The sequence below is a fragment of the Trachemys scripta genome, chromosome 1 (genome assembly GCF_013100865.1).
Source record: "Trachemys scripta elegans isolate TJP31775 chromosome 1, CAS_Tse_1.0, whole genome shotgun sequence".
In the NCBI taxonomy this organism is placed as follows: domain Eukaryota; kingdom Metazoa; phylum Chordata; order Testudines; family Emydidae; genus Trachemys; species Trachemys scripta.
In genome coordinates this window covers 64867891-64888683 of record NC_048298.1, presented here as the reverse complement: position 1 = coordinate 64888683, position 20793 = coordinate 64867891, and the positions used below count along the sequence as shown (strand labels likewise).

The window sequence follows — 20793 nt, the reverse complement described above, 5'->3', positions numbered from 1 at the left end:
ATATATATATATATATATATATATATACACATACACACACACACACATATATCATATATACATTGGTATATATTTTTGGACTGACAATATAAAACTGCATCAGGAAAGTTAACAGGGGAAGCTGGAATTCTGGCAGCTGGGCAGAAAACATTTGGGACTTTCATCAGTTGGAAAGGCTTTGGACACATTTTGGAATTATGGGATAAACATTAACTGGATGGTTCTGTTCAAAAGATAAATGTACACTGCCAGGTCTATAGTAGGAGGAGTACTGGTTGCACCTGGTTAACAGGTATGGTACTTTTATGGGGATGGGTGCGACAGAAACCCAAAGATAAATAACAGTGTATGGAGACCCCAGCTTAACAAGCTTTCCTCAGAGTTTCTGGTGGCATTATGTCTTGCAAAAGCCTCCAAGGAATGAGTGGTTCTCCACCGCCCTTTGAACAGTGTACCCTCTCCTCCCCAGGGCTGCTACATGAGGGCACAGCTGATACTTTGGCCCAGATTCTGGCTCCTGTGTGCCACTCCTGTGGTATAAAGGGGTCATAAAGAGGTTGGAATGACGTTCCCTCCCTCCTGAATGGCTAGAGTGTGCTCTGCTTGATGGTTCCCAGCAGTGGAAGGTCCACTGGCTGCTCTGACTTACTCAGAAGCTGTGCTGGCTTGTGAAGCAGCCCAGAATCTGGGAGTTTCAAATGGCTAAAAGCCACCTTTGCCCTCCTGATGCCCTAGCTTGCACATTAGGCACTGGACAGAATCTAGCCCCATGTTCCTTAGGGAATTGTTTTTGATTGTGTATCTTTTAACTTACTTGCACATGTTTTTTTCATACCAATTTCCTTTCCTCCAAAGTGTTCTTTGGATATTTCACAATCTCATACCAATTTTAGAATATCAAACAGTTTCATCTAAGACCTCACAGCTGGTCATCTCAAAATCAGAGCATATAGTAGATGAGTTTTGTTTCATCATCATTCTTGTGAAAATTGCAACTCCATATCACTCAGCCTTTTCAGTCATTATGCTTTGTTCTCACTGATGCTTTTTTTGTTTATCCTGAATTAAATGTTGTTATTTTTCAGTTTCAAACTAAAATATTATGTCACTGCAGCTTGGTGCATCCCTGGTCCTTACAGTTTTTGACAACATAATTCAGTACTATAAGATCCATATTCCATTTATCTGGTTTGATAATTAGATGCTACAGTTTTCAGATCTTGCAAGAACAAAGTTATGCACCATTACTAGATTTAGTGCAGTCTGAAACAGGTGCAGACTGCTACCTATATAGTTTATTAGTATCAGAAATAAAAATCCTGACTTTATTTGTGTTGTAGCATTAACTAATCTGATGCATTTTATGTTGACCACCAAGGCAAGACTGGAAAAAGTATTTAGTAAATGTTGTATATTTTCTCCAGTGTTTGCAGCTCCATGCTGAGATCAATCTTGGAATATCATCAAAAAGTTAATTGGTGCCTTCCTTAGTATGGCTATGCTATAAAAACTGAAATTTACAACCTTTTTTAACTAAAAGAGAAAAAGCACATGTTTATTATATTACACAGTTAAAACATTTATTCAAGAATATCATGGTCTGATCAATACTGCAAAACCATTTCAGCAGTGTGAAACTCCGAAGTCTCTCTCTGTAACTCTCTTGAGAAACTCCACCTGACATTTCATCTTCATCAATAACGATGCCATGGAGCATAAATGAGAATTTCCTGGATCCTTTGTTCCACGTCATCCTCCACACCTGGTGCTGCCTTGAGTTGTTTCTTTCAGGTCAGCTTACATGATCTTCAGCCATGTATTCCTGGGGTGCATTCCAGGTAATTTCCAGCCAGTGGACAGTAGCAACATGTCTGTTCTAATTGCATGTGAGTGGATGGATTCAGGAGTTTGGCTGTCAAACTGTTTGAAGGACTTAGTTGGACTAATAGGCTGGCAGCTGCTCGCTGAGTTAGACAGTATACAAGTATATGAGTTACTTTGTCAGACTATTCTGTTCTAAGGATTCATACTAAACAGCATTGGTAGAAGGCATGTAGGCATATATTGTTATCCTTCCCTGTGCTGGTCTTGCTGGCATAGAGGAGCACTAAGGTCAGCAGTTTGGCCTGGAAATAAATGTTAATTTGACAAATGCAGCTACTGGAATCCCACACAATACTACATTATGCTACCCTTTAAAAGAGGGGTTGAAGGATGAGGCATATTCTATACATAATTTTAACTTGGTTTCACTCTGTTATAGCTAAGAGAGATATTCCATGTAACTGATGTAAAGAGTGCCCTTATAAGATGAAGGAATGGAGACATGATGCTTTTCTGGGAAAGAGGTTTTTTTCTTCTAGGAGCCCTCGTTATTATTCTCTTGTGTTTTCCACATATAACAGATACCTCATTTATCAAAATACTATTGTCACATGACAGTACAAAGAATGTTTACTTTAATTGGTTTAATCTATATTAACTTATGTTTTGTACACACACACCTTAATTCCGTCTTTTAAAAACTCTGAACACTTTTAATGCAGGAGCTGTGTATTCTGAGATAATCAAAACGGTTAATGAATATTATTTATAATTACTGTCATCATGTACTTAAGCAATTACTCATTCACCAAATCTGTTTGTGTACTCAGCAGATTGTGTTGTTTGGATAAAGAATGAATCATTTCCCCTAGAATAGGCACACAATGGCCCAACAACAAGCTTTGCAATAAAACTAATTGTGATGTATCAGGAGTCTGACCATCCATGAATAAAGTGAATGGAGTTTTGTTCTTCATTTCACTGGAAGCTAAATTGGCTCTTAATCAGTTATCATACTTTTATCAGAACAGATTAAACTAACAGTATGTTGAGAGCATGAAGTATTTTACTATCTGTTATGTTTCTTATATAGAGATATGACATTGTGCATAATACCATCCAGTGAATCTCAATATTACAAAATCCTTGGGAACTCTGATGCTCTTGCAGTAGCCAATGGCCAGACATGCAGGAACTTAGAACAACATGACCATAAGATGCTATATTATCGATCAACAATAAATGGAGAAAACAGATTACATCTAACTCCAAGTTCACATGATTTGACACACAGACTATAGACTGTCATGGAAGGCAAGACGGCTGAGCCACTAATGTGAGAAGAAATGTGACTCTGATAATTCTATTGGGCTCTTTACATCAGTTTATGATGCTATGTATAGTGCACCTATCACAATGGCATTTAAGTGTCATCCATAAAAACCTGTTGAATTTTTTTGTTAACGCCACCAAGAAAAAGTCACCATCAAATACAAAACAAAGTCCCACCTGCCTCCACTTAACTGATAATCTGCATAGATGACCACAAACATTTGTGTTGATACAGCACAATAGTTTTATGGCAGAAGCCTGCATCCTGACACAAATAGCTTGAGGACAGAAGACTGATACTTGGCTGTATGTTTAAGATCTTCTCAAGAACGAATTTGACTTTTGGATTGCCTCAGAAAAACATACACTCTGTACAGGAATAACAGATAAGTAACTTACTCCCTCTTTAATGGCACACTTTACTCTATAAAGTAGCAAAAGTTACTAACTTCATTTTTTAATACTGTGTTTTAAAGCTTTTCTGTCATTCAATATTCCAGGGCTGTACATAGACTATACTAATTGTTGTGAGCTTTTTTTTGTCTTTGTGCTTTGGCAATACCAATTTTGCACAACACAGTTTGTTCCTTTGTTTTTTGCTTATACTAAAGGAACTAAGTCTGACCTGGTGTAACTCCACTGAATTCCATGGAATTACACACAGGAATGAATCTGGCTCTAGGAAAGATAGGAATAATAGTAAGAGACTAATATGGATCCCTTGGGAGCTCATTAATAACCTGAAAATCAAAAAAGAATCCTACACAAAATGAAAGCATGGAGAATCCTACAAAAAATGGAAGCATGGAGCACAAAAAATAGCATAAGCATGTAGGAACAAAATCAGACAGACTAAGGTGCAAAATCAGTTACACCTAGCCAGGAACATAAAAGGCAATAAGAAGAGGTTCTTTAAATGCATTAGGCGCAAAAGAAAGATGAAGGAAAGTGTAGGTCCTCTATTTAGCAGGGGACAAAAGCTAATAACTGATGACATGAAGAAAGCTGAGGTGTTTAATGCCTCTTTTGCTTCAGTTTTTACTAAAAAGGTTAATGTCAACCAGATACTCAGCACAATCAATATTAACAAGAAGGGGGAAGGAATGCAAACCAAAATAGGGAAAGTACAAGTTAAAGAATATTTAGACAAGTTAGATGTATTCAAGTTGGCAGGGCCTGATGAAATTCATCCTAGGGTACTTAAGGAACAAGCTGAAGCAATCTTGGAACCGTTAGCAATTATCTTTGAGAACTCTTGGAGGATGGGTGAGGTCCCAGAAGACAGAAGAAGGGCAAACATGACATTTATCTTTAAAAAGGGGAACAAATAAGACATGGGGAATTATAGACCAGTCAGCTTAACTTTGATACCTGCAAAGATATGGAATATAATCAATATGTAAGCATCCAGAAGATAACGGGGTTATAAGGAAGAGTCAGCATGGATTTGTCAAAAGGCTAACCTCATTCTGGGGTGTAGTGACAAGAGTGTTGTATGCAAGACATGGGGTGGGGATAATTTTCCCATTCTACTCAGCACTGGTGAGGCCTCAGCTGGAGTTCTGTGTCCAATTCTGGGCACCACATTTTAGGAAAGATGTGGACAAACTGGATACAGTCCAGAGGAGAGCAAAAAAATTATAAAAAGTTTAGAAAACATGACTTATAAGGAAAGGTTAAAAACTCTGGGCATGTTTAGTCTTTGGAAAAGAAGACTGAGGGGGTTACCTGATATGTCTTCAGATATGTTAAGGCATGGGTTCTCAAATGGGGGTTGGGACCCATCAGGGGGTCATGAGGTTATTACAGGGGGGGTCGTGAGCTGTCAACCTCCACCCCAAATCCCGCTTTGCCTCCAGCATTTATAATGGTGTTAAATACAGGGCCGGCTCCAGGGTTTTGGCAGCCCCAAGCAGCCAAAAAAAAAAAAAAAAAGCCATGATCGCGATCGTGATCTGTGGCGGCAATTCGTCGGACGGTCCTTCGCTCCGAGCCGGAGTGAGGGACAGTCCGCCGAATTGCCGCCGAATAGCTGGACCTGCCGCCCCCCTCTGGAGTGGCCGCTCCAAGCACCTGCTTGCCAAGCTGGTGCCTAGAGCGGCCCTGGTTAAATATATTTAAAAGTGTTTTTAATTTATAAGGCGGAGGGTCGCACTCAGAGGCTTGCTATGTGAAAGGGGTCATCAGTACAAAAGTTTGAGAGCCACTGTGTTAAGTAAGGGCTGTTATAAAGAGGATGGTGATCAATTGTTCTCCATGTCCACTGAAGGTAGGACAAGAAGTAATGGGTTCAATCTGCAGCAAGGGAAATTTAGGTTAGATATTAGGTAAAACTTCCTAACTATAAAGGTAGTTAAGCACTGGAACTGGCTTCCAAGGGAGGTTGTGGTATCCCCATCACTGGAGGTTTTTAAGAACAGGCTCAACAAATACATATCAGGGATCACCTAAGTTTATTTTGTCCTGCCACAGTGCAGAGGACTGGACTTGATGACTTCTCAAGGTCCCTTTCAGCTTTACATTTCTAAGGGCTTGTCTACACTACCCGCCGGATTGGCGGGCAGCGATCGATCCAGCAGGGGTCGATTTTCATGACTGCTGAGCACTCTCCCGTCGACTCTGCTTGCTCTTCTCGTTCTGGTGGAGTACCAGAGTTGATGGGAGAATATCAGCTGTTGACTTCCACAGCGAAGACACCGCAGTAAGTCGATCTAAGTACGTCGACTTCAGCTACGCTATTCACGTAGCTGCAGTTGCGTATCTTAGATCGACCCTGCGTGGTACTGTAGACAAGCCCTTAGATATGTCGTCTTTTTTCTCCACTCCCTCTAAAGATTTAAAATATTCCATCCAAATAATCCATGAAATATTTCCAGTTACAAAATTTTAACACACACTTAGTCCTCATATTAGCATTCTCTAGACAATTAAAGATTCTTTACTCAATTTTTGAATTCAGACAAGTTTTAATCTTGTTCTAAAAATTACTATGCTTGTCCCTGTTGTTCTTTACCAGAAATGTTTTATGTTTCTTCAAGAATTTATTCAGTTAGGGTCCAGTTTTTCCTCTGGCTTGTGCACAGGATGGAGGGTGCAAGTACATCCTGTGCACTGGCCAGAGACAACAGAAATCCTTGCATTCAGGGATGCACATTACCCCAAAAAGGGCAGGGATGAGGTAAGGCCGTGCACCCTGAGGTGCTCACAATCCCTTCACATACTACTCTTGGGGTGATGTGGTTTTGCATTAGCCTCTATTCAGGGCTAGGCCTAAAATGACACAACTTGAGCCCTGTGTATTGATCAAAATTTCCCTTTTCATAGTCCTTCCTGCCTCATTTATAAAGAACTAACAGCAATACTGCAAATGTCCACTCTTCCCTCTTCCACAAAATGCAGGCCTTGTCTACACTGGTGCCTACCAGCCACCAAGGGAGCTATACTGATGTTACTGTTGAGGCTATACCAGCATAACTGATTGCCAACACCATCTACTGTAGACACACAGCACTAATGTAAACTATGATTTGCACCACTGCTTACCCTTAGAATTTGAAGCTAGGGTAAGCTGCCCCACTGCAAGCCAGTTTACTCCAGTGCAGCACCATGTAGTCCTGCTTCCAAGCCACATGTCTTTTCTCTCCCCATAACACACTTGACCTTTGACCTTTGTGTAACCACATATGCTTATTCTAGGTGAAATTCAGAGTAATTGGGCTGTATGTAGGGAACTCTCCAGGGGTCAGAATTCACAAATTCCTTGGTCTTAATGCTGGAACTGAAGCCACATCCCTCAGTGCCCCCTACAAAGGCATTTCCAACCACTGGATCTGCACCCCTCCATTAGTCTGCTCCCAAATCCTCCTTCTACTGCAACTGTTTCCGCGCCAGTGCAATAGGTGCCTCCACGATGCACTGGGGTGTGGTGTCACAACCAAGATGAGGGTGGTCAGACCTAGTGGTCAGAGCAGGAGTTGGGAGTCAGGCCGAGTCTAAGGCAGGCCAGAGAGTGAACTGAGAGTCAGGTGTCAATCAGATTACCAAGAGATGAGGGTTGTGCACCAGGTTACAGACAGCAATTGAATAGCAAAGTCAAGGATAAACTAGGGTCAGAAGCCAGAGTCTAGGATCTCTTACAAGTAGGATCTGAAGCAGAGGAAGGCAGGCCAGGTTATTGCTCAGACAGCGTCCCTTCATTGGCTTCCTGGTTTAAGGACTGGTATTGGCCAATCAGCAGGTTGTGAGGTGCTGCCATTCAGGTCCTGCTGGGTGATACTTCTGGCCTATCTCCATGCCCCTCCCTCTCCTGAAATGCTCCCTGCGCCAGGGGCTGCAGGGAGGGAGGTGTAAGAGCTAGCTATGCTGATTCTAAATCCACTGGCTACATGCGGATGGTTTCAAACTCCTTTGCAGTGCCTGAATAGCACAAAGGGAGCAGAGACAGGTGGTGTCTCAGACTGCTCCAATACTTGTTAAGGGATTAAATAGTAGGGGCCAAAGTTTAGACCCCGATTCCTCCATAATGCGGAACCATTTCATTGCCCACTTGCTTGCAGAAGTTATACAAATCCTGATGAAGAAGGTTCCCTTGTGAGGTGGCTTTATAATGGATGTAAGTGGAAGCCAGCCCCTAGGGGTGACATTCAGAGAGGTGCTACAGATGCTCAGTGTCCCCTTACTGCTTTCTCCTCCAGTCCAGTGCCAGTGTTCCTCTCTGACAATCAGCCAGGTGGGATTTCAGAGGGGTCATCAGGCCAAGAAAGGATCTCTTGTTTAACAGCTTACAGCAGAACTAAAAGTGGTCCTCCCAGGCAAACATGGGAGGAGGGCGAGAGAGAGAGAAGGAGGGTGGGGAAAAGCAATAGGGAGATTTGGAGGCAATTATACTTACCCACTGATACAGAGTGTTTGCCCGCCATTTGTTACTCAGAGTTGCAATTTAAGAGCGGTGAGACTACTAGCTTTCAGTATGACCTTTTTATTTTCAAGTGGTGTGTAGCCAGGAGATTGAAATTTTTTCTTTCCAATATGGATCACAGTGCTGTGATATTTGCCTTTGTCATCTCACGAATAGATTACCACAACATACTATATCAGGGGCTTCTTCTTAAATTCATTTGGAAGCTGATGCAGGAGGTGGCAAGTCACTTCTTAAATGGGTATTTAACTGTGTGCATATTATACCAATACTCTGATCAGTATTGGCTGCCTGTTCATCTCTGGGTGGAGTTCCAGGTGTTAGTTTTGACCTACAAAGCTCTAGCTGGCCTGGGACCTGACTGCTTGAGAGATTGCCCCTCTCTCTGTGCCAGACGGTCACTGCTACAATCAGTGGATGTGCTCAAGCTGAAGTTTTCTTAATATAAAAGGAAAGGAGGTTGTGGCAGAGCATTCTCTATGAGAGCCCCATTGCTTTGGAACTCGCTCTCTGGTCCAAAATTGTCCAGGTTTGTTGCCCTTCTTTTTATTGGGCTTTCGGGAAGGGAGGTGTTGCTTGAGGGTGGTATTTAGGGAACGTGGGGTATTTTTTCTTATTTTTTTTCTTTGCTGGGAGAGCTAATTAGCTACTGTCACATACACCTCTACCCCGATATAACGCTGTCCTCGGGAGCCACAAAATCTTACCATGTTATAGGTGAAACCACATTATATCAAACTTGCTTTGATCCAGAGTGTGCAGCCCCGCCCCCCTGGAGCACTGCTTTACCGCGTTATATCCGAATTCGTGTTATATCGGGTCACGTTATATTGGGGAAGAGGTGTATGTGGAAGTTGCTGTTGGTTTGTCTTTCTTTGGTTGAGTTTAAAAATAATTTTCAAGGAAAAACAGAGACTAGGATAGGTGTCTTGTCTGTGGTTATCATCCCGATTCATAAATAAATAATGTTAGGCCCTTTTCACAAAGGGGGCATTTATTTCTGTTCTAAACCCTAGGGGCCTTATCCTCCTACTGCCTGCTTAGTGAAATTGCACAGAGGTTACTCCTGCCTTTTATGTAAACTGGACAGAACATGTAATGTAAGGCTTTGTCCAGTGAGATGTTAATCCTCTAAGAGGGGATAAGAATGTTTTGAAGATGTCCCTTCGTTCTGAAGGAGCTAGAGTATTTCTTCTATAGCTGAAGACTATGATTAATCAATTTGATATGCCAAAAACATTGCACCAAATTCTGGTCTCAGTTACGTTAGTCAGAGCCAAAGGAGCAACTCCATATTTGCAATAATGTAACTGAGAAGAATCTGACCCACTGGAAGGAAACAACCAACCTTAAATTGTATGTAAATGATCTGTAAAGTATTCAGAAAGCAGTGCATGTGAATGAAGAATTCTTTTTGGCGAATAGACAAGTAAAAAAAGAAAGCATTTTGGCTGCAAAATTGGATAGCAGTTTTAAGCATTTGAAAGACAAATGACATTGGAGAAAAGACTGGGTTAACGAGGGAACACTTGAAGAAAGTATAATCTTAGTTGGCATGCTGACTAGGAAGGTCAGCCCAGTGCACACGTTCTCAGCTGGAGTTGGGCTCCCTCTGCCAGGCCAATTGTCCTCTGCACTTCAGATACCACACTAAACTGAAGGTGCCTTCACCCTGCCAGCTCCTTATATTCTAGCAGCTTAAAGAGAGTTTCCTTTTTCCTGTCAATTTATGTATAATTTCCTTACGCTACAAAGAAGGGAGGTTGTGTGTGTGTGAGTGCCTTTTTTTCCCCTCTGAATAGCACAAGGCTCTATAGAAAGCAGTGTAAAGACTCATTCTTTAATACTGTGTTCCCAGCCAGTAAGAATGACAGTCAATCATTTTTTAAAAGAAGCTTTAATTTGTATTTTATTGATTTTCATACTCATCCTTCTGTAAACATGAAGAATGCAATTATGATCTACCTGTTTATATTTTAAAACTAAAAATATTCCTATTAAGACATATAAAACATTTGTGATTTAAAATACATTGTGAAATATTCCAATTTGTACACACTTCTAATTTATTTATGTACATATACATGTCATGAGCAAAATTTACATAGGGGAAAGAATTTGAACAATTTTCTTTTCAGAGTAGGTATTTAGGGCGAGATTCTAATCCTGATTTTACTGCTGTAAATCCAGAGTAACTCCAGAATCTGGTCCTCAGTCTATTGAAACAGTGAAATTATATTAGCCACCTTTCTAGGCCAACCTGCCAATTATCAGTTTAAATCATATAGTAGCCATTTATTTTATTTCAGCTAGAGGACAGCAAGAATTGTTTAGAAAGTTTGAAATCTGTAAACAAGTATTTCCCTAAGATAAGGCAGGTATTTTACTAGCCATGCCACACCTGCACATTGTCAATTGATCTGGCGGTTGCAAGAAGACTTATAAAGGCTTGCTCTTGCCTGAGACACTACTCTGCTATTTGATCTCCTTGATAAACTGAAATCACTTCCAGGATATCTCAGACCATGAGGCACACAGGACTGAGTTTGTATCATAGGGTGGGGAAAAGATAAACAGAAAAATGTGTAAGCTTATTCAAAGATTGTAGTGGGAGGAGGGGTTTTTAGGTTTTGTGTATTCTTGTAATAAATATTACCGGAGCTCTTTTCTTGTAAATGTCTCAGTAGTTCACTTTGTTTCTGGGAACAGAATTCTACTACTTTTTAAAAATAGTGAAATCTTTAACTTTCAAATATTCTAATTCAGTCCTTGAAAATTTTCCATGTGCTTAATAGCACATATTGAATATATTGTTGTGGAAAAAGAAAGAAGGAGATCAGAATTTGTTTAAATGAGAAAATGTTGTAACCATTGAAAAGATTTTGTGATCTGTTTTTCATATATTTTACCAGCACAAATAAATGTTATCTTCTTAATTTCAAAACTAGTTTGCCTTAAAATCAGACGGCACTTCTGTGACACACTATACAAATCAAACTTCTAATTGACATATGCCTAAACAAATGTATAATTTACTCTAAGTTAAATCTCTATTTATGCAAATAAAACTTAACAAATGAATTTATGAAGCAAATCATAAAGGAGTAAAACAAATTATCATATTATCTATATCTAAAATACAAAATTATGAAAACAGTAAAAGGCCTGGGCCTGCATTTCTCTTGCACTCACACCTCATCACTGAATCAATTGGCAGTTTAGGTGTGCAAGAAATGCAGGATTTGTGCTGGTTGGGTAGAATTGCTATTTGTAATAATTTAATCTATCTCCACAGTGGAGATAGATTACCAAGAACATGTAACTTCTTATAATTTAAAATTGCATCACATAAGTTTAAAAAGCAGCTCTTCAGTTAGCGTGTTAATAAAACAATTCTTAAACTTTGATGTTGGCCAGATTTTATTTTTTAGAATATCAGTTATTTTGGAGATGATGGGTGGTTGCATGATTGAAACATAGAACTGGGAATCAGGAGTTCTGGCTTCAGTTCCTAGCTCTTTCACAAACTTTCACCGTGACGTTGGACAAACCACTTTCTGCCTCTGTTTTCCTTTTCATTGTAAAAATTCAGGATAATACTTCACTAGCTCACAGTATTGGAATGAGGCTTAATGGGAGTTCCACGTGTGAAGGACTTACAGATGCTGACCTTAGTGTTCGCTGTAGTACATTGATAAGAAAGTGACATACTGTATTCTTAACTTGCAACTCAAGTCCCTATGCTGCCCTCTATCAACACATGGAATTCACATTAATGTCAATAGGAATTGTGTACATGCATTTAGCAGATTATGTGGGCTTAAGTAAGAAAAATATAAGTTGAACTTAAAAAAAAATCAAATAGCATGTGATAGCAAATATACAACTTTGAACAACAACAAGAATTCTTTTTATAAGGGAGGGGAGAATTGCTATGGTAAGTGGGAAATGCTGAATTCTGTAGCTGGGTCCTTCCGTAGACTTCATTAGCTATACGACAATAGCACCATAGTACAGTCGCTACAATAGATCATGATAAACTAACTCATCTCCTGTATCTCAAAATACAAAGCTCAGGATACCTGAACAACCTTTTTCTGTCAATTTTTAATTTCCATTTTCTGATTCTCATCAGGAAGCCACTATCTCTTTTCTCCATTGGGCAAACTATTCAGATAAGATATGAGAGGGTGGAAATATGACAAATAAAAACTTACAGTAGATAGTACTCCTGATTATGTCTATTACCAGGTCAAATAGGTACAGGAAAGGGTCTAATAATAACACAGGTTTCATAGGAGGGGGAGTTAGTGTAAGGGTTTGGACTCAAGCACTCAGCCTGTTTTGGAAGAAGAATTATTGTAATTAGTGAGAGTAAACATCTCTGTTTTTCAGCAAAAGAACTACGAAACATAAAATCTGGCTGGCAACTACCAAACGAAAAACACTTTTGCAGCAAATACACATTTTAAAATTTGTCATTGCTTATCCACCTAAAGAAAATGAGACATGACAGTTCTTTGTTTACACAGCACCGGAGGTACTCCATTGCATAATTGACAATGTTTTATCAATCAAATGATGATAGTCCTGAACAAACGATAAGGAATAGTGTCACACTTTTTAAACATTCTCATTGATGACTTTCTACAGGACAACTGGAATAATGCATATGGATTGTCTTGATCCTTTAAAATTCCTTCTTTCCTGCAGTGGATTTTCTACCCTTCAGGATGTATTCCATTAAATAACAGTGAATTCATGAAAAAAATCTTGAGACCCTTTCTGTAAACATGAGGCATTTTAGAGGGCAAAAACTGCATAAGGAGTAGCACCATTCTTCAAGAAACAGATCAGTAGAAGGATATTTCTTTTAAACAGCAGCAGTCCACAGTACCAGCATTATCATCATCATGCTCAGCTATACTTCCCTTTTTCACAAATTAGTTAAGAAACAGGCCCTCAAGAAATGGGACACTTTCCAGTTTTAGCATTCATCCCATCAAGTTAAGTATTTATTTCTGTCTTTACTACATTCAGAATAGTTACTCCAATTATGACTCTTCAAAGCACACAGTAAGCATCAAAAGCGGTTTCTCTCTTATACTTCGAGCCCCAGCCTGCTCCTTTTGAAGTCAATGGCAAAATTCCCATTTGGCTTCAACACTATACCCTTATTCAATATTTTATTGTGTATGTGAAAAGTTCTGTTTTATTACAGAGTATAAACTATAATTCATTAATAACTATCCTTGTTTCTTAAAATATGGCAATTCACTCTGAAAAGTCTAAACGTACTCTAAGAAGTATAATAAACTAAAATGAAATAATAATAATAAGTAACGATCTTAATAAATAAGAATCTTAATATGAGGCAACTTAACTGATGTAGTGAGCAACACACTAATAGGCTAGTAAGCCTCAGCGGGTAGAAAATAGTAATATTCACATTTTCTAATTATTTCAGTGTCAGAGTGATTTTAAAAACTTGTGTATTCCTGTCAAGTTAAATGTAGGAAACACAATAATTGAACAAAATCTGTTTTACCATTACTTGAGAATATATCACCAAATTTAAATTATAGCCAGAGCTCTGAACAACATACATTTAATATGCATATTCTTCTTTTCAAATAAACAATTTTGTTTCTTTTATCAAAGCTATTTTCATTCAATTTAGCTCCTTCTCAATATATGTTTAGTACTTAGAGTTTATTATTCACACAGCAGCTCTACCTTTTTTGTGTTACCAAGTTTCACGACCATAGGTGAAGGGGAAAATGAATTCAGAATGGGTTTTTTCCCCACTTGAAATTTGGATTGGTAATCCCATCAAAGCATCTTTATGATAACTGTTGCAACAAGTATGTCAACAGGAAAAAAACATGGATAAACACATTCAGCATCAGATATACTGTATCTAGATGCAGAGAACTTGGACTCAGCTGCAAAAGTGTACATAATCAGAAATTAAGACAATTTATAGTGTCAGTAAAATTAGTGCCTTGTACTAATAGTTTCAAAACAAAAACCAAGACAAGGAAATCAGTGACAAAAAAAAAAAAATCAGTTTTTTTCTTTCAGAATTTTCCCTGGTACCAACTCCTATCCTCAAGCCCAGCACAACTCAACACACAACAGAAAGTGTACAGTCTTTGATTTAACTGCAAGCAATTCAATAGAGACTCAACTGAAATGTTCAAATCACGCAAGTATCTCTGTCATAAGAAAGACCAGGGCTAGAGGGTCTGACATAAAGTAACAATTATCTGACATATGAACAGCTCTTGTACTTCCAACCACCTGTTTCAGCACGGGGCTAGTTTGATCAGGAACACGTTTAAACTACTGTTTTCTCCGCATGTTCTGAGTGACGGAGTTACTTGTTCTGAATAACAAAAAGCAGCAGCGCTGTATTTGAATGTTAGCGCTGCATTTTACCCGCTCTCTTTTCTTTATTCTATTAACTTTCAAACCCCTAGACAGATCAGTTAAAGATTAAATCAGCAGCAGTTCAAAGCCTTGTCCCGGGAAGCAAAGGTAAAGATAACGTACGTGTAGCTCTAATCCAGGTTTTGCTATTGCCTCACTTTTAATTACCCAATAAATGGCCCATCATATAGCAATCCTGTAAGTCTATCAGCCCGTCTGGTTTGGGTAACGCTAGGGCAGACCGACGTCTCTAAACGCTTTATAACCAATTTCTTGATTAAAAGGCGATTAGGAACTTACTGAAGTGATGGATGTGGAAATGGATTCAAACTATTCAGGCCTTGAGCAAGATAGTGATCGGGAGCATTTCCTATGGAGGCGGCTGTCATCTCGGGTTAGCGCAGAGAGAGCAGCACATCTGGGTTTTCACAGCGCTCTCCTTTCGGCGCAGCTGGAGCGGAGCCCGCTCTCGGCAGTCTCTCCAGGTGCACGATCGGCCTCCGCGAGGCTGAGCGCCCACCTCGCAGGCAACTCCCTGGTGGTGCCTCGCTCCCCACCCTTGCAGCCAGGGGCCTAGCCCCAGCTGCCGGTCCCCACCCCCCACTCCCCGTGGCCCCATAAGGGGGGGCGGCCACTTACAGGTAGGAGGTGAAGAGGCTGAGGTTGGTGGGCACCGCTGTGAGCCCCCGGTCGGAGCAGTCCGCCCTGAGCAGCATCCCGTCCTGTTCACACTGGCACAGGGCCGGGCAGCCCCTCTGCCGCCTCCCGGCGGGGCTCGCCAAGCCCCCGCTGCTAGCCCCAGGCAGCCCGAGGAAGCAGAGCAGGAGCAGCGCGCTGGCCGGGCAGGAGGTGTCCATGGTGCCAGCGGGCGCTGGTAGCCGCTGGGCTCTGCACCGCTGTCCTGTAGGGCGCTGTTTTCACACACCCCCCTCCCGGCTCAGCCGGAGACTGGGAAAGAAGCTGCCGCAGCCCCAGCTGCTGATGCTGCAAGGAAGCTGCCCGCCCTGGCGCGGGGAGCTGCTGCTGCTGCTCTTGCAGCCAGAGCCTGGCCTGGAGCGCGAGCTGCTGGAACCGGAGCGGGAGCCCGAGCTGCCGCCGGCGCGCTGCGCTCTGGAGCAACATCTCAGTTTACACGCTGTTTTAAAGAGCCGCAGCCTGCCCCGCGCGCCCACTGACGCCGCCCAAGCTTTGCCCGCGGCCGCGCTCCTGGGTCCTGCCAGCGCCTCTGGGAGTTCCAGGAGCGGGAGGGGGGAGATCGGGAGGGGGGCGTTCTTGGCCTCTACCTGCCGCGCGTGCTGCCTGTGGAGCGGCGGCGGGCGGTGCACAGAGCAGGGCCAGCCCTGGGGAGAGGCGGCGGAGGCGGGCTGGGGCTTGGAGCGCCAAGGGGTGCGGGGCAGGCCCTGCCGGCTCAGCCCAAAGGCGAGAAAACGGAGTAGGGCAGGGAGCTGCTTACAAGCCAGGCAGTGCCGCCAGGTTCCTCCTGGGTGCCATGTGCCGCCCGTGCAGCGAGCTCCCCCAGCCTCAGCTGGAAGGCACTGAGAGCAAAGAGGTAGCATTGGGAGACCATGTTCCCAAAGTGACTAAGCCATTTTGGCTCCTTTGAAGTTTTTACCCTTAGGTTTTATCCAGTATTTAGATGAGATCACACAAGGGAGGCTTCTTGGGAAGTTTAATTTCACATGTAGTTGGCCTTGTCGTGAAAAGCACATTTGAGGATCGTTTGACTGGCCTCTGAAATGTTTTCAGGTCAAATGCCACCACATGGCTCCAGCTTCTGGCAGCACATGGGACCCTCCTGGTCAGAAGTCAGACAATCCTACAAAACTGGGGACAAGTTGTGTCCTTAGGAGAAAAGCCGCCTGTATGTATTATTATTATTGACGGATACCATTATACCTCTGCTTCATGGGTTAGCACTGCAGAGATATGTAATTTTCAAACATAAAAATGATATAGTGTCTGGGCTGTGTAGAAATGTGACACATATTGGGCTTGAAATGAAAGACATTTCTCATTCTGGGGGACAGTTTAGTGGCATATCTGACCTGATCAGACCAGCTGAAGTAACACTATACTTACAGACAGAACAGGCAGTTGGCCAAGGCACTTTAGTATCTTATTAATTTGAGTGGCTACAGGCTTTGAGGGGTGTCCATTTTCCAGTTGTTATAGGACAGGAAAGCTTGTTGCATCAATCTGTAACCCAGCATCACCTTTACTCCAGTAAAATGCAACACCAAAGCTCATTCTTTGCAAGAGTAGAACATTCCTGTAACATTTGCTGCTTTCACATTTTGAAAAACCAGCTCTAACATGATATGCATAGTGATTTTGTACTGATCTCACAGCTATACAGTATTTATTGTATTCATTTAGGGTTAGAGCAACATAAAAATAAATTTCAAAAGCTAAAAGGAAATTAAGGGCAAACTTCTATTGTCTTTCTATGAGAGCTGGGTGCATGACTCCCATTTGTGCCTTTGGAAATCTCTACCTAAGTTAATATGGATTGGATTTGCCGCGGGTGCAAATTGGTGTAGTTCCATTGACTTCAGTGAGGTGGTGCCAATTTATACCAGCTGTGAATCTGTTCCTAAATTTCTGTTCATCTTAATAGATCTTTAGGGGTGAGACTTTTATTTCTCAAACTCAATTAGACATGAGTTTAGGTAGTAAATGGGTCCTTAGGCCATATCTATCAGCATAAAGTAATTCAAAATTACATTTTCAGTTTTATGGTGCCAATCCTAAATTGTGATGGATGGTCAGGGATTCCTGTCATGAACAAGGAGAACCTTGCCCATGGTAGCAATCCCCAGCCTTTTTCTGCACCTTAGATGGAACAAAAGATGGATTTTGGCTGTGGGAGGCATATAGGCAACCTGTAAGACAGATGATGAAGTTCATCCCTCATGCATCATAATGCATTTGCACCAGTCACGAGCCCCAGATTTGTGTCTGGTTACCAATTTACTAATCCAAGTCCTACTCCTGTCCCCACTGAAGTCAGTAGCAAAACTTGCATTCACTACAATGGGAGTAGGATTGTGCTGTTTGTGACTAACTGGTAGATCAGACTACCTGGGTATTGGAGAGCATTCATGAAAGGGTTATGGGCCTGATGAATATAGAGAATAGTCCAAAATAATGGTCTAATGAGAAGTCCAGGAAGATAGCATATAAATGGATATATCTAGTTTGTAATTATTGTTCCCCACCTCTGCACCATCATTTGATGTAATATGAGCTGCATAGGTGGCCTTACACTGGAGCAGAAATGCTTTTATTTAAAATAAATAAAAATAGCTTCTACTTTCCTGTCGTGTAAATCCATATACACCAGAGCACTGAGAGACTCTCCTCCGCAAACACCCTTTCATGTGCTCATGATAACAATGTCTGGAAGTACAAGGGACACGTAAGGCATGAATGGATGGGGAGAAAAACTGTGCAGGATATAGTGTTTACTCTGTGCAACCACTGAGACATCTTGGCACCTGCCCTAGAGAGCAGTTTCCCTATCTGACCACTTTGAGTACTGCTTACCCCTGTGCAGGATCAATACCTTTGTTTCTGAATTATGTGATTTCAGAGTAATCTCTCACTAAATACCATTGAATAGGTTCAAGCTTGTGGGCTTGTTAAATAACAGATATCTGAATACTTTCCTTTCATCTGTGTCAAAATGGCCACTTCAAAAACATGCATTGCATGCCACTAGAATGTTTAATATAAGTTGCCAAAAGATGCCAGAATAACTTTAGTTAATAAGTAAATATTTTTTCATAAGAATAGTGAAATCATATTTACACAACTTGGTGGGCTACTATAGACTTATATAATTTGTTCTAAAAGGTAGAGTCCATTGTTTACTCTGCTCATTTCATGTTGAGGATATAATCAGTATTACGCTGATACTTCCTTCAGATAAACTTAGTTTAATTAATTAGGAGGGGTAGAGAAAGGTTTAACTATATATTTAATTTAGGTATTATTTATTTTGCATGAATACTTTTGTTCAGCTAATACATGACTTTGAAATATTAAAAAATAAAACAATACCTTTATTTATTTATACCTAATATAAACATGAACTTTTAAGAGAAGACTGTTTTAAAAACTCATTAAAAGCAGGATGTGGTGGGACGGGGGCACTCTGTATGATTGAATTTAAGTCAGACCATTACAGTTATTTTGTTTTAGTATTTCTTATATGTAAAGTCCCTTGTTTCCCCATAAGGAAGAAAGAAAAACAAAATTTCTCATTTGAGATAATGCTTGAGTAAGGCCCTACCAAATTCATGGCTATGAAATCTGGTCTTTTGTGTGCTTTTTACCCTATACTATACAGATTTCACGGGGGAGACTAGCATTTCTTAAATTGGGGGTGCTGACCCAAAAGACAGTTGCAGGGGAGTTGCAAGGTTACTTCTGCATTGCCTTCAGAGCTGGGCGGCTGGAGAGCGATGGCTGTTGGCCAGGAGCCCAGCTCTGAAGGCAGCGCCCCACCAGAAGCAGCGCAGAAATAAGGGTGGCAATATCATACCATATCACCCTTACTTCTGCGCTGCTCTTTCAGAGCTGGGCAGCTGGAGAATGGCGCCTGCTGACTGAGGGCCCAGCTCTGCAGACAGCAGCTCTGCCTTCAGAGCTGGGCTCCCAGCCAGCAGACTCTGCTCTACAGCTACCCAGCTCCGAAGGCAGCGCCGCTGTCAGCAGCAGCATAGAAATAAGGGGAGTAGTACTGCAACCCACACCTACAATAACCTTGCGACCACACCCCCCCCAGCTCCTTTTTGGTTAGGACCCCTACAATTACAACACCGTGAAATTTCAGATTTAAGTAGCTGAAATCATGACATTTATTATTTTTAAAATCCCATGACCATGAAATTGACCAAAATGGACCATGAATTTGGTAGGGCCCTATGCATGAGTTGCTGTTATTGGTCCAAAGGGATATAAGTGGTACACTTACAGTTCCTCAGAGGAGATTACAATTTCTTTGGGAATGATCCTTCAGAGCAAATGTGTTTCTAACATCTAAGCATATTCTACTGTCACTATAATCCTGGCCCCATTGATATCAATGGCAAAGTTCCTGTTGACTCGAGTAGAGCCAGAAATACACCCTTGTTTCACAGATGATAAACACAGATGATAATTGCAGCTGATAAACAGCACTATCTGATAGGTATTTTAATACATTGGGGAGTCTTTAATGTGATTTGCAAGTAAAAAAGACTTCCAGCTCATTTAAAAATGATACATAAAATTATGTATCTATATTTATGGTTTATTGGTACAGTGCTCCATGTTGATGGAATTTTGTGTATTTACGGTATTAAATGCTATATTATATATATGTTATCAGTGCACAGAAAAATATAAACCTGGATATTATTAAACCTGGATATTTCAGGCATATCATGGATTAACAGGCTGCTAAATTACAGGTTTACACAGAATATATAAAATCATGAATGGTGTGGAGAAAGTGAATAAGGAAAAGTTATTTACTTGTTCCCATAGTATAAGAACCAGGGGCCACCAAATGAAATTAATGGGCAGCAGGTTTAAAACAAATAAAAGGAAGTTCTTCTTCACACAGCGCACAGTCAACCTGTGGAACTCGTTGCCTGAGGAGGTTGTGAAGGCTAGGACTATAACAGGGTTTAAAAGAGAACTAGATAAATTCATGGAGGTTAAGTCCATTAATGTCTATTAGTCAGGATGAGTAAGGAATGGTGTCCCTAGCCTCTGTTTGTCAGAAGGTGGAGATGGATGGCAGGAGAGAGATCACTTGATCATTACCTGTTAGGTTCACTCCCTCTGGGGCACCTGGCATTGGCCACTGTTGGCACACAGGATACTGGGCTGGATAGACGTTTGGTCTGACCCAGTATGGCCATTCTTATGTTCTTAAGTAGAAGCTGCTTTCTAAAATACAGGAGTATAAAAGAACATTGGGGACCACCAAACTTCTAATATTTCTCTTCTACAGCTTAGAATGATTGAAAAGATTTTAAAAATTGTGGCTAAAAACAGCTCCCAGGATGAGAATTTAAGTTTCAGCCATATAAAATTCTAACACCACCATCTCACAACAGTTGCCACAGCCAAAATAGGGTTTAAAACAGAAGTGTCAACAGAGTACAGCAGCCACTGCTTAAATATTAAAGAATTTTCAATTCAGTGACAAACTAAAAAAATATGACAGCAAAGGAGGAGGTGGAATTTCAGATGCTTGGTGTACAGTAGGGTTGCCAACCCTCCAGGATTGTCCT

General features: G+C 41.0%; 1 protein-coding gene across 2 annotated transcripts in view; it reads right to left on the bottom strand.

The window, feature by feature from the left end:
* LGR5 (leucine rich repeat containing G protein-coupled receptor 5) overlaps positions 1-15719 on the bottom strand; it is a 121702-nt gene extending 105983 nt beyond the window's left edge. Inside the window, exon 1 of one of the 2 annotated variants that reach the window (XM_034771466.1) lies at positions 15146-15719. In XM_034771466.1, coding sequence (XP_034627357.1) covers positions 15146-15363 — 218 coding nt within the window. In that variant the 5' untranslated portion in view covers positions 15364-15719. Of the gene's footprint in view, positions 1-14806; positions 14946-15145 lie in introns of those variants that run through there. The other variant, XM_034771476.1, reaches the window with a different exon arrangement.
* Between the last annotated feature and the right edge of the window lie 5074 nt (positions 15720-20793).